The following is a 23,459-nucleotide window of genomic DNA, read 5'->3' as shown; positions in this document are numbered from 1 at the left end:
ATGCAGTCTAAGATTCTAATCTAAGCAATAATGTACTACCAACTATTACCCAAAATACTAAAATGAAGTAATGATTATGCATAAAGCAACTTTCAAGTGGATGCATTCCATTGATAACAACAGTAATAGCAATCCACGTATTCCTTCCTCAACCAGGTCCTGTTTCAGGTGTTTTACTTACCCTGTTTAATTCTTACAATACTTTTTTATGTAGATTACTGTCATTTGCCTCTTTGCTGTCATGGGTGAAGATGCTGAAGCAATTAGGTTAAATGACATAACCTCTCAACCATGTGTGAGGGCCAGCATCTCACACACAGTGGATGACAAAGTTTATACCTGTTGGTAAACAGAAACAAGTGCCATTCTAGATGAAGGATTCTATGAAAACATACTGATAACTTTTAGTATCTCTAAAAGAATAGATACCTATTGGCAGGGCAAATAAACATAGTTTTCCTCATTTAAACCCTTTGATAGGCAGAATAATGAGCCCCCGAGGATGTTCACATCCTAATCCTTGGAACCCATGAATATATTACTCTACCTGCTAAAAGGCCTTTGCTGATGTAACTGAGGGTACAGACCTTCAAATGGGAAGATTATTTTGGATAATTCAGGTAGACCCAATGTGATCATAAGATTAAAGAATCTTACCCTGCTCCAATCTGAGGAAGATGTGATCAGGTCAGGCTCAGAGAGAGGCGACAACTCTGGCTTTGAAGACAGAAAGAAGGTGGCCATGCGCCAGGCAATGTGTAGAAAGGCAAGGAAAGGATTCTGCTGGAAAAGAACGCAGCCCCGCCAATTACTTGATTTTAACCTAATGAAACCCAAGTAAGAATTGACCTAGAGAACTGTAAAATAATCAATTTGTGTATCCTAATACTTTTGTGCCGTTCAAAGCCACTAAAATTTGTAGTGATTTGTCACAGCGTCAATAGGAAATCAGTACATGCCCATTCAAGCAAATCTAGCTCAATGAAACATCCTACAGTATGTGAAAACATTGTAACGGGTGCAGAAACCACTTATGGATGAATCGACGTATAAGGAAGGTCTGGAAAGGTATCAGATATCTACTAACCCGTGAGTAGTGTGTGCAGTTCTGGCGATGCTTTCACAAAAACAGCCCGTCACACAAATCGCCGTAACTGTCGATGGAACCCACAAAAAAACCGTTCAATTCCCATTGTATTTTTACCTTTCTCTTCTACTTATGGCACGTATTGCTTATCTGCACTCGCAGACCTGATTTAGGACCGTGTGTTTTTGTGTGACCCCGAGAGCGCACAGTTGACCCAGCGTCCCGTGGGGGTCCTGCAGCGCCGGCTTCGGGAGGGTGGGGGTGGCGCCCCCCGGACCGCGCTCCGGGGAGGAAGCACCCAATAGCAGCCAGCGGGCCACCACCGCGGAGACGGGCTCCAGCCATAGGTCAGCCCTTAGAAGACCGCAGCTAGAGCACGCCGGAAGGTGACTTAGGGTCTCTCTGCCTCCTCAAAACCCGCACCAGGCAAGCGGGCGAGATCAAGCTTCGCGATACTTGCAACTGTCGAAGACATTGTGATACCGGTTTCCCGCGGTAAAGATGGCAGGAAGATGGCTCCGCCCATGTGAGCCGAGATTGTGTTATCGCGAGATGCCGGTGACAGTTCAGGAGGCTGATCTCGCGGGATATTCTGCGTCTGAGCTGAAAGTCGCGGGGAAGGTAGATGTAGGGCCGAGTCTGAGAGGGAGGGTGAGGGGTCCAATTGCTGGCTTGCTGTCCCACCCAGCGGAACGCGAGACGACTAGGTGAGCGCCGCCCTAGCAGCCTCACAGCGCTCTCCGCCCTGGACGCCGCCTCTCGGGCTCCACCTGTGCTCCCCCTCGCCCGCTGGCGCCGCGCTTCCGGGGCGATGTACTCAGTGCTGCAGGAAGCGGCATTGGACTCAGTCTTCTCGCCCTCCGCCTCCTCCGCCTCCTCCGCCGCCGGTCGCGTTTGGTACGCCGCCAGGCTGCCCGGCCCCTCCCCCTGGCCGGATGGATCCTTCTGCCCCCAAGCTGCGCTCGGAAAACGCCGGCAAAGGTACACGCTCCGAGCGCGCCTCTCGGCCCACACGGCTGTCTTCACTGCGCTGGGTTGGACCGGTTCCTGCCCTTTCCGTTGGGGCTGGGGCAGGGGTCGGGGTTTTAACCTGTGGCTCTGCCGAGTGACGGCTGGAGCCTGGACCAGTAGCTCAGGAGTCAGTGTTGAGAACCTGGACCGAGGCCGACTGGATCCAGTGTGGCTCCGACAGCCACTTGCTGAGAAACTTTGGGCCATTTCCTCATCTGTAAAACTGAGGTCATTGTGATTACTGAATAAGATGGTTTATGCAAAGCACTTAGGTGACTCGGCTTCTGGTCCGAAGTAAACACTCAGTAAATGTGTTTATTCTCTATCCTCGTATGCCCTAGTTCTTAGCGAAGGGGAGAAATTTGTTGTTATATAGGTGAATAAAGGTTGAGATATTCGGTTCACTTTATTTTATTACACAAAGAGCTTAGACTTCACCTTTATTGGGTCCTCAAGAGAGGGTTTAGGGAAGGTGTGGTTATCTGCCCCAAGCCAAATGGGATGCCTTCTTGCCCCCAAATTAATAACTTCCATGATTAAAAGTGACATAATAGAAACTGTCAGATATTGAGGACTTGTTTTGTGCCCAGCAATATGCTGATTGTTTATCTACATGCTTTTCTTGGAGGGAGGTATTGATCTCATTAAATAGATGAGGAACTCAGAGCTAAAGTTTAGAGAGGTTTATGTAACAAACCTCAACTCTGAAGATTAGGAATTGATGACACTACAATACAGGGATCACAAATGTAAATACCCATAGAAGCCTGGCAGGTGAAGTAAGTAGTAAAGCTGCTGAGTGGAGACTGTAGTGACTGCAGTGCTCATACGTCAGTTAAAAGAGGCAGGGCTCAGTTCCAGGGTCTTGTTTACTCATGTGTGTATGGTACAGCATGGTCAGATATCTTGGTTCAAACTGAGGATCTGCCATTTTACCATGGGCCATATAACCATGGGCAAGTTGGTTAATCTTTATCTGTCTCACCATTTGTAACATGGAGCTAACAATATTACTTAAACGGAGTCCTGAAAGGATGGTGGTGAGTCTTAAATAAAGCACACGCCTGGCACATGTAAGTCTCCAAATGTTAGCTATATATAAATATTTGTTAGTCCTACAAGTATTTGAGTTTCAAATATTGTTCTAGGTGCCCAGGATATACCAGTGAACAAAGTAAGTCCCTGCCCTAAGGGAACTAAGTTGAGATAAACATTAACAGATATTTCATATTTTTCTTTGAAAATGGAATAAAGTAGGGTAAAGGAAGAGTTACAGGGAGTGCTATTTTAGATTCAGTGTTCAGAGAAAACACTTCTGAGGAGATGCCATTGGAGGAGAGACCTGAATGAAGTAAAAGATCAGTCATTTGGGAGTTTAGAGAGAGTGTTCATGGAAGGAACAGAAAGCTCGGGGTCGTGGGTGGGAGCATGCTTGCCGTGTTTGAGGAATAGCAAGGAGGCCAGTTTGGAATGCAGGAGGAAAGGAAACAGTTAAAGAGGACCCTCCATTCAACCCCACAAGAAATCCTCCCACTTTAAGCTATTTGTTCTAGAGTTTGATACAGAGAGACTCCAGCCTTTGCTCAAACTTAACTGAATCTGTTTAGTTCTAGAAGTTATTCAAACTAAGAAATCAGATAGATTTCCAAAAATTGTTGTGTGAAGCCCATAGGGCTTTTGCACATGCTGTGTGCTCAGAGATACTCTTCTTAGATCTTCTTCCCTTTTAAATTATGCTTCTTCAACACTCCTTTTTCATAGCGCTTTGTTCTCATCTTCCGAAGCACTTATTACAATTTCGTGTTTGGGAACTTTTTAGCATCCAGGATCTGTGAGATCAAGGATGTGTTTTTGTTAATAAATTCAGCACTTTATTGAGTGCCTACCGAGTGCTGGTGCTGGGAATAAAACTTGAAAAATACATTTACTCTCTAGTGGGAAAGAGATAAAAACAAGTAAACAGGGACGCCTGGGTGGCTGGCTCAGCGTTGAGTGTCTGCCTTTGGCTCAGGGCCTGATCCTGGAATCCCAGGATGGAGTCCCATATTGGGCTCCCCGCAGGGAGCCTGCTTCTCCCTCTGCCTATGTCTCTGCCTCTCTCTGTGTCTCTCATGAATAAATAAATAAAATATTAAAAAAAAGAACAAGTAGACATAGTCACTAAACATTGTGATAAGAGTTATGGAGGCAGTAAAATACTGAGATACAGAATGAAAGGGTACCTTACTTTAAATAAGATGAGGAAATGACAAAAACAGCTGAGAGAACCTGCTTAACATGTTTGAGTACAGGGAAAAATTGACAGATTAAGTTGGAGAAGTAGGTTTTGGCAGATCATACTGGGGCTTATAGGCCATAGTAAGGAGTTTGTACTTAATTCTTTATGCAGTGGATTAACTATTGGAAGATTTTAAATTAGAGATTTACCAATAATTTTTATTTTTATTATTTTCAAAGATTTATTTATTTATTTTAGAGAGAGAGTGCATGCAAGCAGGGGCCAGGGGAGAAAATCCTCAAGCAGATACTCCACAGAGCATAGAGTCTAGTGTAGGGCTTGATCCCAGGGTCCTGAGATCACCACTTGAGTCAAAATCAATAGTACAGTGCTTAACCGACTGAGACACCTAGGCGCCCCAATGATTTATGTTTTTAAGTAGTATTGCTGCTATGTGTAAAATGGATTGTAGGGGGATAATAGTGGCATCAGAGAGAATGGTTAGAAGTTTATAGCAGTAATTTAAGAAGAAATCAAAGTTGGCATGCTTTAGGGCAGAGGACAGCAAACTAAGAGCCGGGGCCAAATCCAGCCTGACACTTGTAGATAAAGTTTTATTGGAACACACCCATGCCCATTTGTTTGTGGGTTCTCTGTCCTTACTTTTGTATTATAAGGGTTAAGATATATAAGCTTGTATAAGATATTTAAGATTGTATAGCCTGCAAGACTAAAGTAATAAATAACTAAAATTTGACTTTTTACTGAAAATGTTTGCCAACAGTTTAGAGAGGTGGTAGTGTGATGGAGGAAAGTTATACATTTTGAGGTAGAACCAGCAAGACTTCCTGATGGGTTGGATATAGGGAGTAATATAAAAAGAAGAATAAGGGCTGGTTAAAGATTTTCTACCATGAAAAGTTGACTAGATGATGATGCCATTTAATGAGATTTGGAAAGACTAGTGCTGATCAAGGTTTAATCATTATCATTTTTTGACATTTTTTTTTCCATTTTATACCTATTGTATGGTACAGTATTTGATAGGTAATGGGTGTTAAAACATATATGTTGAGGGACACCTGGGTGGCTCAGTGGTTGAGCGTCTGCCTTTGGCTCAGGGCATGATCCTGGGGTTCTGGGATCGAGTACCACATCGGGGACCCACAGGGAGCCTGGTTCTCCTTCTGCCTGTGTCTCTGCCCCTCTCTCTGTGTCTCTCGTTAATAAAGTCTTTTAAAAAAAAGCCATGTATGTTGGATAATAAACACACTAATGACTTAAGTCTTTAAAAATTGGAAGACATTTTCTGGATAGGCAAACAAATCATGTGAAACAAAATTAGGGGTTACTTCAGGTTTTAAGGCTCAAATGGTACTTTTAATAGCATAATGAGTTATTCGTGCTTGAGAATAGAGATATACTAGTCATATTATAATCATGAATGCTAAGGGCAGCCCGGGTGGCTCAGCGGTTTAGCACTGCCTTCTGCCCAGGACCTGATCCTGGGGACCTGGGATCGAGTCCCACATCGGGCTCCCTGCATGGAGCCTACTTCTCCCTCTACCTGTGTCTCTGCCTCTGTCTCTCTCTGTGTGTCTCTCATGAATAAATAAGTAAAATCTTTAAAAAAAAATCACGAATGTTATAAAAACCTAATGAGAAATCATCAGAAAGACCTAAGAAACTACCAGTGATCATCTGATCTCAATAAGAAATATATGAGAGGGATCCCTGGGTGGCACAGCGGTTTGGCGCCTGCCTTTGGCCCAGGGCGCGATCCTGGAGACCTGGGATCGAATCCCACATCGGGCTCCCGGTGCATGGAGCCTGCTTCTCCCTCTGCCTGTGTCTCTGCCTCTCTCTCTCTCTGTGACTATCATAAATAAATAAAAAATTAAAAAAAAAATATATGAGAAATATAATTCTTAGTATTCTTTATATCTGTAGCTATACAATTCCTCTGGAATTCTTGCTATAAGAATTTCCATTTAGAAAATTATTTTTACTTAATTTCCTCTATTGGTATCTTTTAATTACACTAGTTGTATGCCCTAAAGATACTCCCTCCTCCTATTTTCTGAATAGAAAAAAAATAGGAAGCTGTACAATTAATCACAGGACAAATACATAAATAGAGATCAGATGTTTCAAAGAATGATAGAATTTTAGCACAAAGAGATCTTAGAATTCATCTCTTTGTAAAGAACTGCAACACTTCAAGACATAGAAGGGAAAAAAGCCATTACAAAGCTGCCACTTTTCACTCTGGTTGAATTGGAAATTTCCTTGATTAGTTGTATACAAATCAAGCAACAGTTTAGAAGCAGCGATATTGACAATAAGAAGAAACAGCCGTTTCCAGAGAAAGGAGATGGGATAACTAAAAAAGCAGACAGGAGAATCACAAAAGCATTGCTGTCTAGAGGATTCTTAGTTTATTGTATCATGAATAATATACATAATGTTCATGAATCATCATGAATATCTAAATTTGGTTCTCAACCCTGGCTGTGAATCAGAATGGTCCTTTGAATTCAACAATATCCACCAAACAAAGTAATAAAATCAGGTGCCCATGGCCCATATCCACTTAATCATAATTAGTAGAGGTAGTGCATGTATGAGGAGATTATGATATACAGCCAAGGTGAGAACCACTGGTAATAAATTATATACCCTTTATTTTGCTTGTGATAATAGAACACCTGATAATATATTTTAGGTGGCTATCTATACGTGTTATAATTTATCTTATTTCAGTAATTTGGAAAGGGTATTTGTGTGAGGTACATTTTTTTTCTCATAGCAGTGGATAAATATGGGATTACTTTATAAGTTAAATTTGGAAATTTTATTTTCTTCTCTATTATTACAGACATATGGCATCCAGGAGAAAGATGTCTTGCGCCTTCTCCAGATAATGAGACACTTTGTGAAGCAAGCATAAAATCTATCATAGTGGATGAAAATGGGAAGTCATTTGCAATCGTCTTATATTCAGATTTTCAAGAAGGAAAAGTACCTCTTAAAAGACTTGAAGAAGTAAAATCTGTTAAAAATTGCTCCAGGAATTTTATATTTGATGATGAAGATTTGGAAAAACCTTGTTTCCCAGGCCGAAAATTTCCATCATCTGCTGTAGCTTTTCCATTATCTGCAGATGGAGACTCTATTCCTTATACTATTAACAGATATTTGAGAGACTACCAAAGGGAAGGAGCCCAGTTTCTCTATGCACACTTCATCCAAGGAAAAGGATGTATTCTTGGTGATGACATGGGACTTGGAAAAACAGTACAGGTATTTCTTTTAATTACTTTATGATTAAAATTCATGATAGCTATTTTATTATGTATGTGAGTGGATATACAAATCTCTGTTTGTACTCCCAACTCTTATAGTAGCTATTTTTGTGTGTGTGTGTTTCTCACCCACTGATCAGGAAAGTCCTCAAAATCAGGATAGTGTGTAGTCATTATTTCGTCCTCAGCACTTATTTAGTATCTGTGGAATATCTTATTCAAAATAATGTTCTAGTATAACTTGGCTTGATTTTACCTTTGTAGCACTAGTACTAAGATATCAATTATTACTTAAAGTAGTTTAACTTTCTTAGCAATACTGCATAGAAGGAAAATGTTCTGATATCTATTAAGCTACATAGATAGCATGGTTAAATTGATTTCTTGCTGGCCTTTTGTGTATATTGTTTAGAGTTTATCATATTAGAAGTTTCTTAATCTGGGATTGCTGGATCACTAGGAGTTCCACTGGTGGACTTCAAAGAAGCTTCCTAACAATGTGTGCCAGAATTTGTATATTTATATGGTTTTCTTCAGAGAATGTGTATGTTAGTTATCTATTGCTGTATAATAAATTACTCCAAAATTTAGCAGCTTATGAGAGTATGCATTTATCATATCACAGTTCCTGTGCGTCTGGAATCCAGATACAGGTTAACTGGGTCCTCTGGCTCCGCCTCTTACAAGGCAGCAGTTGTCTCAAGGTTGGACTAGGGCAGGTTCCCTTTCTGCTAATGCTGCTAACATGGTTGTTAGCAGCATTCAGTTCCCTGTGGCTTGTTAGACTGAGGCTTCAGTTTCTTGTGGACTGTTGATCGGTGAAGGCCTCCCTTGGTTCCTTGCTACATGGGTCTGTTAATGGAGTTTCTTATGATATGGCAGCATGCGTGCTTCATTAGGGAGAGCGTGAGAGGGCAAGAGAGAACACAAGTAGTAGGGAAGTCATGGTCTTTTGTAACCTAATCACAGGAGACAGCCTTCACTTTTGCCATATTTGCTTCTTTAGAAGCAAGTTGATAGGTTCAACTCTTACTCAAGGTGGGGAGATTAAGCAAGGCTGTGTATACCAACAGGTAGGGATTATTGGGAGCCCTGTCAGAAGCTGCTTGTCACAAAGGTTTGCAATTTAAAAGATTGGAGTTAAAACTAGACTTTATATTATATAGTCACTCTGGATTTTCAGGTGTGTTTGTCAAGTTTTTTATTAAATCCTTCTGTGTTTCCTTCATTATAATTGAACTTAAGCTATTTTATTCTTTATGACTGTTAATGGAACTCAAAGGTAAGTGAAAAAACATTTTTTTAAAAAGATTTTGTTTATTTATTCATGAGAGACATAGACAGAGGGAGAAGCAGTATCCTTATGGGGAGCCCAATGGAGGACTCAATCCCAGGACCCCTGGGATCATGACCTGAGCCAAAGGCAGGTGAGTCACCCAGGTGTCCCACTAAGTGAAAAATTAATTTTAGCATTAAAAATAGTCTAGGAGTGCCTGAGGGGCACAGGGGGTAAAGGGTCATACTCTTGGTTTCAGCTGAGGTCATGATCTCAGGGTTGTGAGATCCAGCCCTGTGCCCAGCTTGGAGTCTGCGTCTGTCCCTCTACCTGCTCACATGTGTGTGTGCACTCTCTCTCTCTAATAAATAAATAAAATCTTTAAAAAAATAGTCTAATAATGCAATTATGTGTAAAGCTCTGATGTAAAAGGCTAGAGTAAAAAAACAAGTTTTCAATAATCATAGTGTATCACCATTAGCCATACCATTTGTCCCTTTAAGCCCAGGCATTGCACATAGTTCTAGGGTTGCACGTTGAAGGTGATAAATAATTGTGGAATACACACATTTACTTTCTCAGAAGAATAAATGGCAAAAATAAAGAAAGGAGCCTTTAGGAAATTATCATCTGTGACCAAGGTATATGGATGAATACTAGAGGAAAATAAATAATAAAGCCCTTCTGCCATTGTCTTTACATATAGTTTTATTGTTTTTGCCTGTGCTAGATTGTCCTTTGCCACACTTCTTTGACTAGCCAACACCTGTTAATCTGCAAAATCAGAAACATGAAGGTGCTACAAAAAGTGACCTTTTTGGGAACAGTTGGGAATCTCCTCCCACTAAGACTACTAAAAACAATTCAAATTCTTATGCATGTATAAGGCTCAAATTTAGCCTTCATCTCTGAAGTCCATTTTATAAAGGAATTCCCTTTATTTTATGATGTATAGTTTTAAAGTGATTTTACCTCATAATTTTATATTACCTGATACACCAAAATCATTGGAAGGTTTTCAATTATGTTATGAATGTGCTTTGAAAGTCTTGAGGGCTTATCTTCTGAAGATTAGGACATAGTTTCTATGCTAGTTGTGATACTTAGCTGGATTTTTCTGATCCTTGGAGATCTATATCTCTGGTTATTATTCTTATAGCTCAGAGAATAATTTCTACATAAATAGGGAGCTTGAGAGATCATTTAAGATGAAACTTTTATAAATACAATGACTAAACCATTTGAAGAAATGTGGACAATAGTTAATGAGTTTAGTAGATTTTCAAAACAGTAGAATTAGATGAAAATGGTCTATGAAAATTTACTATTGGCATTTATTACCATTGACATTCACCATTTGGACTGCAGTATAATCTTATTCATTTTCCCCCTTTTTTCTGATGTCATCCCTTAAGTTTTCCCCTTCTCACATTCTAACTTGACCATAATAAAAAATGTGGTTATGTACCAAATAAAGTTTGCTTCCCTCATTTCAAATTTTAAAATAAGTTAATTTAGGGAATCCCTGGGTGGCTTGGTGGTTTAGCGCCTCCCTTTGGCCCAGGGTGCAATCCTGGAGTCCCAGGATCGAGTGCTGCGTCGGGCTCCCGGCATGGAGCCTGCTTCTCCCTCCTCCTGTGTCTCTGCCTCTCTCTCTCTCTCGCTCTCTATCATAAATGAATAAATAAATAAATTAAAAAAAATAAGTTAATTTAATATTTTATATTCTTTAAGGGATGAGGATTTTTAAAAGTGCACTTGATCTAGTGACATTGGAAATTATTGGTATCTTGAACAAGAGCTATTTTACTGGAATTAGGGTGGGGGCACAAGCCAGATAAAATAGGTGAAGGCATAGATATCAGAAGTATGTTTACCTCTTTAAGAAATGTGGCTTTGAGGGACACCTGGGTGGCTCACCGGTTGGGCATCTGTCTTTGGCTCAGGGTGTGATCCTAGAGTCCCGGGATCGAGTCCCACATCGGGCTCTCTGCATGGAGCCTGCTTCTCCCTCTGCTTGTGTCTCTGCCTCTCTCTCTCTCTGTCTCTCATGAATGGATAAATAAAAATCTTAAAAAAAAAAAGATTTAAAAGAAATGTGGCTTTGAAAGGAACAAAAGTGAGCTAGTAGTAGCTAAAGGAAGATTTTAAAGCAGTTTCTTTTTTGTAACATTTGGGAATAGGAGGAACTTAAATATTTTTTAAGTGAATAGGAAGGCTCTAGCTGCTTGAGAAGGAGCAGTTGAAATTACAACATATATATAAACATGCATGCGTATATATCATATATGCAGGCCCATGAATACACAGACATAAATGTGCAAAAAATGGAATCACTACTCTTAAAAACTGATTTTTCCCCAAGATCTTATTATAAAACTTTTCAAACATATATAAGAGTTGGAAGAATTGTACAATGAATACCCATATATCTACCACCTAGATTCTTTCAAAATGTCATTATACTTGGCTGTGTCACTTACCTATCCATCCAGCAAGCCATGTTTTGTTGCATTTTAAAGTAGCAGACGTTAGAATATCCTATCCCCAAATACTTGAGAATAAGTGTCATTAGGTAGTCAGTATTTATTTATAATTTTTTTTTCATTTTGAAGTAAAATTTACAATGAAATGCACAAATCTTAAGTGTATTCACCGTTCCATGAGTTTTGACCAGTACATATTTCTGTGTAAGCTAAATAAACCATTTCCAGATATAGAATGTTAACTCAAGAAAAAATCATTCTGGGAAGCCCAGGTGGCTTAGCGGTTTAGCGCCGCCCGCAGCCCGGGGCGTGATCCTGGAGTCCCGGGATCATCCCACATTGGGCTCCCTGCATGGAGCCTGCTTCTCCCTCTGCCCGTGTCTCTGCTTCTCTCTGTGTGTGTCTCTCATGAATAAATAAATAAAATCTAAAAAAAAAAGAGAAAAGATCATTCTATTTCTTCCTGGTCTTCCCACCATCCCCAAGAGGCAATCACTGTTGTGCTTTTTTATATCATAGATTAGTTTTGCCTTTTCATATAAATAGGATCATACATGCACTCTGTTTAAGACTTCTTTTGAGACTCATCTCTTTTACTGATTGCATAAGTAGTTTGTTCCTTTTTATTGCTGAGTACTATTCCATTATATAGATGCTGTTTTGTTTATCCTCCTGCTAATGGACACCTGAGCTGTTTCCATTTTTTAGTTTTTATAAATAAAACTGTTAAGAACTCGAACAATCTTTTGTGTATTTTTCTTGAGTCAATAATTAGGAATGGAATTGCTTAGTCATAAACTGATGTGTTCTTAGTTGTATAAGAAATTGCCAAATCTTTTCTAAAGTGTTTGTACCATTCTTCATTCTTGACAAAAATGTATGAAATTATGGTTGCTCCATATTCTGACAAAATTTGATTTTGTCAATTTTACTAGTTTTAGCAGACTTGTTGGTTGTAGGTGTATATAAATGTTTGTATATTTATGTACTTTTTATTCATGAGAGAGGCAGAGACATAGGCAGAGGGAGAAGCAGGCTCCCTGCAGGGATCCTGATGTGGAACTTGATCAGGATCCCAGGATCGTGACCTGAGCCAAAGGCAGATGCTCAACCACTGAGCCACTCAGGAATCCCTTGTTGATGTACTTTTTAAAGGTATAATTGATACACAGTTAAGTGCATACATTTGCAGTGTATGGTTTGCTAATATGCACCCAAGAAATGATAACCATAATACCACAATCAAGATAATGAATGTATCTATCCCCTAGAGGTTTCCCTGTGTTTCTGCCCATGATGTGTTTAACACCAATAATTCATCTACTGTTTTCATTTTTAGTTTTAATTGGACTAAGAAATTAAAATGGGAATGAATGCAAAATCTTAGATTTTTATTAAAATTTCCCAATATTTTCCAGAATTCTCAAATTCATGGAATCTGACAAATTAAGTTAAAATTAAGATTCTCATCATCTTGGATAGGTTAACAGATTGAATTATGAATTCTCATAATTAGGCATATAGTTTTCTTATAATGAAACAATCCATGGATGAATTAAGAGGAAAGCAATAGATTGGGTTTTATATTGTGTCATTTAAATTGTCATATAGTATCCCAAGTATCTGTGTGTGTGTGTGTTTGAGAGAGAGAGATTCTGTCTTTAATTGTATGATTATAAACAGTAAAATGCATGGATCTAAACTATATAGTTTTGTATATTTAACTTGTATATATATAATATATATATATACACTCTAATAAAATATGGAACATTTCCCTCATTGTAGAGTTTCCTCATGTCTGATTCTAGTCAATACCCATTTGCCTAAACTTTTCATTATTGTCCAGTGCTTGAACTCTGTCATTTGTGAAACATCTTTCTGCCTCCTTTAGTCTGAGTTCTGCATCAGCCATTTTGCTCATGTCATTCTCTTGCTGAATTTAATAACTATTTTCTGCTCATTGGTTTTTTTCCTCAGCCATGCTTCCTCAACTCCTCTCTTTTCCCACTGTGCTCCACCCCCAAATCAACTGGATTTCAAACTGCTGGCGAATACAAATAAGTCTTTCATCTAAACTTCTCCAGTACCTGGCATAGTACCTGACGTGTCATAGGTTTTTATTGAATTTGAATATGTTTTTATTGAATGCATTAATGAATTTTAAGTTAGATTAGGTAATCATGTGTTATAGTTTATATTTAATGATCCCTATGTTAGGCTCTGTGACCAGCATTTTCTGTTAAGCATCTATGTTAATTAAGCATTATTACCCCCATTTTTTGGATGAAAATATGGAAATTTATTGATACATCATGTAAATTGCCCAAGGTCACATAACTAGTATAAAACTGGTTGGTCAAACTCCAAGGTATTTGCCATAACTCCTGCATTACACTGACTTACATAATATGGGTTAGGAATGCAAATTTTTTAGAATATTTTGAAACTAAAAAAAAAATATTTTAAAAATCAGCACAAGTTTTGACCATTATTTTATAACTATTTTATAATCTTAGATAACATTATTTTATAATCTTAGATGACAGAATTTGTTGAAAAGTCTACTTAATTTATTGCAATATACAAGATTGTATATCGAGATAAGATTATCTCCTTATTTTGGTAGAATGATGCTAACAAAAATAGCTCCTGTTTATTGAATCATTGATATGTATTAGATTGACATTTTACATTTTTTTAAGTTTTTTCAAGAACTAAACTAATGCTGATTATACCTTAAATGCACAAATGTATCTCATAAAACTGTAAGTTATAATTTAAAAAAAATTTTTGAGATGAAATTCACATAACATAAATTAATCATTTTAAAGATACAAGTTGTTGAGTACATTCACAATGTTACACAACTCCCATCTCTCTTTGTTTCAAAATTTTTCATCAGCACAGATCACCCCAGAAGTAAGTACCTTTATTTCCCTGGCAACTGCTAATTGGCCTTTTGTCTATATGGATTTGCCTTTCCTGAATATTTCGTGTAAAAGAAATCATTTTACAATTGTGAGCATTTGTGCTTGGCTTATTTCATTTAGTATGATGTTTTTAAGGCTTATCCAAGTTGTAGCATATATCAGTACTTCATTCTTTTTATGGCTGAGAAATAATTCTATTGTATGTAAATACCACAATTTGCTTATCTATTCATCCTTTGATAGACATTTGGATTGTTTTCACCTTTTGGCTGTTATGAAAAATGCTGCTATCATGTACAAGATTCTGCATGGACATATGCTTTCATTTCTTTTGTTTATATATGTAGTAGTAGAATTTCTAGGTCATATGGTATTTCTATGTTTATTTTTTTGAGGAACTGCTATGGCATTTTCCATAGTGACTGTACCATTTTACATTTCCACCAGCAATGTGTGGAAATGCACACATTTCCTATTTCTGCACATCCTTGTCAATACTTATTATTTTACTTTCTTCCTTATACCCATTCTAGTGCATGTGAAGTGGTATCTCATTGTGGTTTTGATTTGCATTTCTGTAATAACCAAAGATGTTTAACAACTTTCTTTGTGCTTTTTGACTATCTATCTATCTGTCTGTCTGTCAGCTTATCTGTCTGTCTTCTTTGGAGAAGTATATTCAAGTTGATATGTAGATTGAATGTTTGTGTCTCCCTAAAATTCATGTGTTGAGACTCTAATCCCCAGTGTAATAATTATTATTTGGAGGTGGGTTTTTTTGGGGGGGAGGGGGTAATTGGGGATGAGATTAGAGACATTGTAAGAAGAGATAGGAGAAAGTTTGCTTCCTCTCTGTTCTTTGTCATCTGAGGATACAAAAAGACTGCAAGCCATCTGCAAACCAGGAAGGGGGTGGGCTCTCACCAGACACCAGATCTGCCAGAACTTTGACTTGAATTTCCTAGACTGTAGAACTCTGAGAAGTGAATGTTGTTTAAACCATGCAGTCTATGGTAATTTGTTATAGTGCCCCAAAATGACTAAGATGCAAGTCCCTCCCCATCTTTAAACTGAGTTGTTTGTTCATTTAACACAAAATTGAGTATAAGGATAGTTAAACTGAACAATGGTATAAAACAAAAATATGAGAATGGTCTTGTTCGGTTATCAGCAATTTTGTGTTAATTACTTTCTTCCAATACCTTGTCTGTCTTTTATGCCTTTGTGTTTCGATGTAAATCAGTTTGTCAAGTTCCATGAACACATCTTTTAGGATTTATTAGGATTATGGAATTCAATTATATTGAATTTATAGAACAGTTTGGGGATAATTAACATGGAGTAATAGATTGAATAATTTAGGTCTTTAATTTCTCTAGGGCTTTATAGTTTTGCAAATGGGCCTTACACACTTTGTTATATGTAATTATAACATACATTTTCAATCTATTGATTTTTTTTAGTGTTAAACTAGTTTTATATTTTTGAGATAAATCCAATTTCATCATGAAGTATTGTTTTTACATTTGCTGGATTTAATTGGCTAATATTTTAAGAATTTTTCCCTTTGTATTTATTATGGATATTGATCTATAGTTTTATTGTATTATGTTTGTCAATTTTGGTATTGAAGTTATGCAGACCTAATAAAATAAACTGAGAAGTGTTTCTTCCTTCTCTTTTTTCTAAAAGAATTGGGTAAAGTTTCTGTTATTTTATACTTAAATATTTGATGGAATTTACTAGGGACATCTTTTGGACCTAGAGTTTTCTTTGAGGGAAGGTTTTTTTTTTTTTTTAATTTTTATTTATTTATGATAGTCACAGAGAGAGAAAGAGAGAGAGGCAGAGACACAGGCAGAGGGAGAAGCAGGCTCCATGCACCGGAAGCCCGATGTGGGATTCGATCCCGGGTCTCCAGGATCGCGCCCTGGGCCAAAGGCAGGCGCCAAACCGCTGCGCCACCCAAGGATCCCAGGGAAGGTTTTTGATAATGAATTCAATTGTTTTAATAGATATGAAGCTATTAAGATACTCAACTTCTTGCTGTGTCAGTTTGGTAAATTGTATTTTTCCAGGAATTTACCAATCTCATCCAAGTTGTCAAATTGACAAAGATTTCCATGGTATTCCGTTTTTAGTCTTTTAGTGCTTGTAGGATCTACGTGATACCTCTGCATTTTTAATGTGAATATTTTATATTCTGTTTTATTCTGTTTTTTAAAAGATTTTATTTATTTGAGAGAGTGAGAGTGAGAGCACATGTACACATGAGTGGGGAATGGTAAAGGGAGAGAGAGATGCAGACTCCCCTCAGAGCAGGGAGCCCTGTGCTCGGTTTTGATCCCAGGATCCTGAGATCATGAACTGAGTGGAAGGCAAACACTTAACTGACTGAGTCACCTAGGTGACCCTCTGTTTTATTCTTAATAGCCCGACAAGGTTTATTGATTTTGTTAACCTTTTCAAAGAACCAACTTTTAGCTTTGTTAATTTTATCTTTTTTTGGTATTTCATTTATTTCTGCAATTATTTCTATTATTTTCTTGCAACTTATTTTGGATATTATTTATTTTGAATATTATTTATTTATTATTTTGCTCTTCGATTTCTAGCTTGTTAAAATAGAATCTTTGGTCATTAATTTCATACCTATCTTCTTATGCCCTATTTTTATATCTGAACTTTGCCTTATCCATATTCCATAAATTTTGATGTATTATGTTTTCATTTTTGTATAATTCAAATTATTTTCTAATTTTTCTTTCTTGATTTTTTTTCTTTGGTTCTTGAGTTATTTTCAAGTGTGCTTGATTTGCCATTATTTTTTCCTAGATATTTCATGATTAATGATTTCTAATTCCATAGTAGTTAGAAAATACATTCTATAAGATTTCAGCATTTTGAAAAATTTATTGAGGTTTTCTTTTCTGGCCCATTTTATTGAACATACTATGTACATTTGAAAAGAATGTGTATTCTGCAGTTGGTTGTAGTGTTCTAGAAATATCAATTAGCAGATCAAGGTAATTGATAATGTTTAGATTTTCTATATTTTTGGTATTAAATATTGAGAGAGGAAAGTTAAAATTTGGGGGTTTGTCTATTTCTCCCTTTAATTTTGTCAGTTTCACTTTCATGTATTTTTAATTCTGTTATTAGAGTCCTAAATGTTTGTTTATAATCACTACATCTTCAGTGAGGAATTGACCCTGTATTATGAAATCTCTATTTCTGGTAATGCTACTGGAAATCTACTTTCTCTGATATTAAGGTAGACACTTCTATATTTTTATGCTTGCTGTTTGCAAGGTGTCTTCTTTGCAATCCTTTATTTCAAGCTATCTGTGTCTTAATATTTAAAATGTGTCTTGTGTAGCAGAAATAAAACAGAAAGAAAACAAAAAAAAAACATTAGAAAAGATCAATAAAACCAGGTGCTGGTTCTTTGAAAAGACCAACAAATTTGATAAACATTTAGCCAGAGTCATCAAAAAAAAAAAAAAAAGAAAAAAGAGAGTTCTCAAAATCAGAAATGAAAGAGAAGTAACAGCTGACACTACAGGAATAAAAAAGATTGTAAGAGAATATTATGAACTAGAAGAAATGGATAAATTCCTGGAAATGTAGAACTCCCCAAAATTGAAGCAGGAAGGAATAGAAATTTGAACAGACCTATTATCAGCAATGAAATTGAATAAGTAATTGAAAAACTCCCAAAAAACAAAAGTCCAGGACTGAACAGCTTCCCAGGTAAATTGAACCAAACATTTAAAGAAGAGTTAATACATATTCTTCTGAAATTATTCCAAAAAATAGAAGAGGAAGGAAAACTTTCAAATCCATTCTATGAAGCCAGCATTACCCTGATACCAAAATGAGATATAAATGACACAGAAATGAGAACTACAGGCCAATATCTCTGCTGAACGTAGATACAAAAAAATTCTAAAAGATATTGGCAAACCAAATTCAACTATACATTAAAAGAATCATTCACACCATGATCAAGTGGGATTTATTCCTGGGATGTAAGGGTGGTTTAATAATTTATAAATCAATCAAGGTGATAGATCACCTCAATAAGAGAAAGGATAAAAAAAAACATATGATTGTATTTATAGGTTCAGTAAAAGCATTTGACAAAATACAACATCCATTCATGACAAAATACAACATCCACTCATGTTGAGGGTTACCTCAACAAAGTAGGTCTACAGGGAACATACCTCAGTATAATACAGGCAATATATGAGAAAAACCCACAGCTAACATCACAGTCAATGGTGGAAAACAGAGCTTTCCCCCTAAGGTCAAGAACAAGACAAGGATGTCCACTTTTGCTACTTTTATTCTGCATTGGAACTGAAAGTCCTAGCCACATCAGTGAGACAAGAAAAAGGACTAAAAGTTACCCAAATTGGTAAGGAGGAAGTAAAATTTTCACAATTTGCAGATGACATGATACTGTATATGAGAAACTCTAAAGATTATACCAAAGAACTACTAGAACTGATAAAGGAATTCAGTAAGGTTGCAGGATACAAACTCAATGTACAGAAACCTGTCACATTTCTATACACTAATGAAGCAACAGAAAGAGAAATTTAAAAAATGATCCAATTTCCAATTGCACCAAAAATAATAAAATACCTAGGAATAAACTTCACTAAGCAGATGAAAGACATTGTAAAACACTGATGGAAGAAATTGAAGATGACATAAACAAATGGAAAGACAATGCTCATGGATTGGAAGAACAAATATTGTTAAAATATTCATACTACCCAAAGCAATCTATAGATTTAATGCAATCCCTATCAAAATACCAACAGCATTTTTCATAACACTAGAACAAACAATCCTAAAATTTATATGGAGCCACAAAAGACCCCAAATAGCCAAATCAACCTTGAAAAAGAAAAAGTAGTAGGCATCACAATCCCAGACTTCAGATTATACTACAAAGCTGTAGTAATCAAAACAATATGGTGCTGGTACAAAAATAGACACATAGATCAATGGAACAGGATAGAAAACCCAGAAACAAACTCACAATTAAATGATCAATTATTCTTTAACAAAGGAGGCAAGAATATACAATGGGAAAAAGTCTCTTCAACAAAGAGTGGTGGGAAATCTGGACAGCTATGTGCAAAGGAATAAAACTAGACCACTGTCTTACACCATACACAAAAATAAACTCAATGAATTAAGGACCTAAATGTGAGACCTAAAACCATAAAAAGTCTAGAAGACAACACAGGCAGTAATTTCTCTGACATTGATTGTAACATTTTTCTTGATATGTCACCTGGGGCAAGAGAAACAAAAGCAAAAATAAACTATTGGGACTATATCGAAATAAAAAGCTTCTGTACAGCAAAGGAAACAGTCAATAAAACTAAAAGACAACCTACTTAATAGAAGATATTTGCAAATGACATATCTGATAAAGGACTTATATCCAAAATACATAAAAAACTTAAAAACTCAACACCAAAAAACCACAAATAATATGATTAAAATGGGCAGAACACATGAACAGACATTTCTCCAAAGACATACAATAGACACATGAACAGATGCTCAGCATCACTCATCATTAGGACAATGCAAATCAAAACTACACCTTACCCCATCAGTATGGTTAAAATAAAAAACCCAAGAAAAAACAAGTGTTGGCAAAGATGTGGAGAAAAAGTCACCCTTGTTTACTATTGATGGGAGTGTAAACTGGTACAGTCGTGGAAAACAGTATAGAGGTTCTTCAAAAAAATTAAAAATTGAACTACCCCTGTGATCCAGTAATTGCACTACTGGGTTCTTACCCAAATATAAAAACACTAAATCAAAAGGATATATACACCCTTACGTTTTATAGGAATTTTTTTTTTTAAGATTTATTTATTTATGACAGAGAGAGAGAGGCAGAGACACAGGCAGAGGGAGAAACAGGCTCCATGCTGGGAGCCTGATGCAGGACTCAATCCTGGGACTCCAGGATCGCACCCTGGGATTCAAAGGCAGGCGCCAAACCGCTGAGCCACCCAGGGATTCCCCACCCCTATGTTTTATTGCAGCGTCCTTTACAATAGCCACATTATGGAAGTAGCCCAAGTGTCCATCAATAAATGAATGGATGAAGAAGATGTGGTATCTGTATCTATATACACACATGCAAAAACATCATGGAATATTATTCAGCCATAAAGAAGAATGTAGTCCTGCCATTTCCAACAATGTAGCAGGCAGAGTCAGTCAGAGAAAGACAAATACCATATGATTTCATTCATATGTGGAATCTATTCATATATGGAATAAAACAAAGGGGAAAAAAAGAGACAAACCAAGAAACAGACTCTTCACTAAAAAGAGGTGGTTTATCAGGTGGAAGATGAGTGGGCAGATGGGTGAAATAGGTGAAGGAGATCAAGAATACACTCATCTTGATGAGCACTGAACAATATATAGAATTGTTGAATCATTATATTATGCACCTGAAAATAATATAACACTGTATGCAAGCTATACTGGAATTAAAATAAAAAAATAAAGTAGACAACTCTTTATGATTTTGGTAGTCTTTGATATTTAATTGGAGCATTTAGTCCATTTACACTTAATGTAATTTCTGTTATATTTTGATTTGTACATATTATTTTACTTTTTGTTTGAACAGGCTGTTTTCTGTCTTACTCTTCTTCCATTCCTTCTTTCTTTTTGGTTGCTAGGATATTTTCAAAAAAATATTTCAGTTCTATTGGCTTTTTAAAATTTACATTTTTTTTTTTTGGTGGTTACTCTAGTGATAAAAATATACATTCCCAACTTTTCACAGTGTGCTTCAAGTTAATAATATAGCACTTCATGTAAAATGTATCTTGAAATGAAAAGGGTTTCCTATTCTTATTATAAGGAAACTAATGTTAGAAAAGTTAAGTGCCATACCTAACATACCTAATACCCATACAATATCTATATTTTGAAGATTAAAACAAACTTATATTCCAAGAATCAGCCCAACTTGGTTTTGATATATATTTCTTTATTTTTTCTGTGTTATATTTGCTAATATTTTAAGGATTTTGCTTCTATATAAGTAAGAAAAATTGGCGTATCAGTCTCTTGCATATAATATTCTTGTCATATTTTCTTATCAAGATTATGTTGAACTCATAAGATGAGTTGAGACCATTTTTCCCAGTTTAGTATCTGGAAGAATTTAAGACATGCATTATATCTTCTCTCCTTCCTTCCTTTCCTTCCTTTCCCTCCATTTTTTTTTTTTAAGTAGGCTCCACACTGGGTGTGGAGTATGGGGCTTGAGATCTAGACCTGAAGTAAGATCAAGAGTTAGATGCTTAACTCACTGAACCACCCAGCTGCTCTGAGACTGGCATTGTATCTTTCTTAAGCATTGGTAGACTATTGATGAAGCCATTTGACCTTTAGTTTTCTTTGTGTAAGGTTTGTAAATGTGTATTTAGATTTCTTTAATAGGTTTATGAATATGTAAATTTTGTTTTTTCTTGTGTCAGTATTGATAAGTTCTGTTCCTCATTTCTTCTAAATTTTTAGTGTCATGGTATTTTTATGTGCTTTGTGTGTGAGTGTTGTGTGTGAGTGCATGTGTGTATTTGCGCCTTCTCAGTTTTTTATTAATTTTCTAGAGGCTTATCACTTTTTAAAATCCTTTCATAGAATGATCATTTGTCTTTGTTCCTTTTTATTATATGCTTTTTCACTTAGCATTTTGTATATAATTCTGGTTTTTTATGTATGACTTCTGTATTTTTATTAATTTTTGAAGTAATTTTCTTTATTAGCAGCTTTTCTTTCCTAATACAGGCATTTAAGTCCCCAAAACATGATTTTAGGTGTAGTCCACAAGTTTAATATGCAATATTATTATTGTTTAACTCAAAATATATCCTAATCTCAATTGTGAAATACAAATGTATTCTAATATACTTTAATTTTTATTTTATATATATATTTAAAGATTTTATTTGAGAGAGAGAGAGAGAGAGCGTGGTAGTAGAGGCAGAGAGGGAGAGAGTCCCAAGCAGACTCCACACTAATTGCAAGCCCAACACAGGGCTCGATCCCAGGACCCTGAGATCATGATCTGAGCTGACGGCAGATACTTAACCAATTGAAGTACCCCTTATTCTAATATACTTTAAAGTATATTTCTTCTTTGAAGGATTTTTCTTACTTTATAAATATTTGTGGATTTTCTTCTTTTACTTTTGTTATTTCTAGCTTCTCACATTGAAGAACATATTCTATATGGTTTTTATTGAAATGTATTGAGATTTGCTCTATGACTTTGTATGATGCCTTAGTGTAAATATTTCATCTGTGCTTTATTATAATTTTTTTTAAAGATTTTATTTTTTGAGAAAGAGCACACATGTGAGAAAGAGTATGCACAGAATGGGGGCAGAGGGAGAGGGAGAAGTAGACTTCTTGCTAAACAAGGAGCACAGTGCAGGGCTCAATCCAGGGATCCTGAGATCATGACCGGAGCTGAAGGCAGATGCTTAATGGACTGAGCCACCCAAGTGCCTTTCATGTGTACTTTAAATGAAACTGTGTTTTGCAGTAGTATGCAGTTTTTGATTAAATGTTCATTAGGTCACATTTGCTAATCATGTTATTCAAATGTTCTGTATCTTTACTGATTATTTTGATTGTTCTTACTGAGTTATTTCAAAATCTTACCATTGTGATATGAATTTGTCCACTTTTGTTTCAGTAAACTTTTCTTTCTTTGCTTAACAATTTATACTTCTTGTAACTTCCACATGAATTAAGTTTTTAATATCAAGCTTGAAGTGTGTCTTTTTAATTAATTCCATAATTTTTTTTTGCCTCAGAGTCTATTAATATAGCTATATATCAAGTTTCTTTTCATTTTTGTTCACATGGTCTTTTTCATTTTTTTTTACTTACACTTTTTTCTATATCTTGTTTTAAATTTTTTTGTGTGTAAATGACATATTTTATGGACCTGACGATCTTTGTCTTTTAATTGTAATATTTAGTCCCTTCTATGTAATGTGCTTTCTAATATATTTGATTTTAAACCGATTTTATTATTGCTTTTTATTTGTTGTATGTTATCTTTGTTTATT

At 36.3% G+C, this 23,459-nt stretch overlaps 2 protein-coding genes across 31 annotated transcripts in view; one reads left to right on the top strand and one right to left on the bottom strand.

The window, feature by feature from the left end:
- Positions 1–2,316, bottom strand: part of LOC140638003 (uncharacterized) — a 36,379-nt gene extending 34,063 nt beyond the window's left edge. For 23 of the 26 annotated variants that reach the window (XM_072834645.1, XM_072834654.1, XM_072834746.1 and 20 more), the window contains exons 1-4: positions 1,252–2,316; positions 1,088–1,154; positions 658–780; positions 182–339 (exon numbers count right to left, since the gene is read on the bottom strand). In XM_072834645.1, the coding sequence (XP_072690746.1) occupies positions 1,457–2,305 (849 nt within the window). In that variant the 5' untranslated portion in view covers positions 2,306–2,316 and the 3' untranslated portion in view covers positions 182–339; positions 658–780; positions 1,088–1,154; positions 1,252–1,456. Of the gene's footprint in view, positions 1–181; positions 340–657; positions 784–1,087; positions 1,155–1,204 lie in introns of all 26 variants that reach the window. The other 3 variants (XM_072834647.1, XM_072834738.1, XM_072834713.1) reach the window with 3 other exon arrangements.
- The window catches only part of ERCC6L2 (ERCC excision repair 6 like 2), a 160,171-nt gene that overhangs the window by 35,839 nt on the left and 100,873 nt on the right, over positions 1–23,459 (top strand). For 3 of the 5 annotated variants that reach the window (XM_072834593.1, XM_072834591.1, XM_072834603.1), the window contains one exon: positions 7,195–7,619. In XM_072834593.1, the coding sequence (XP_072690694.1) occupies positions 7,195–7,619 (425 nt within the window). Of the gene's footprint in view, positions 1–1,660; positions 2,069–7,194; positions 7,620–23,459 lie in introns of those variants that run through there. The other 2 variants (XM_072834610.1, XM_072834583.1) reach the window with 2 other exon arrangements.

The sequence above is a fragment of the Canis lupus genome, chromosome 1, assembly GCF_048164855.1.
Source record: "Canis lupus baileyi chromosome 1, mCanLup2.hap1, whole genome shotgun sequence".
NCBI lineage: Eukaryota > Metazoa > Chordata > Mammalia > Carnivora > Canidae > Canis > Canis lupus.
Note: the sequence above shows the minus strand (reverse complement) of the source record. Positions and strands in the feature narration are given on the sequence as shown.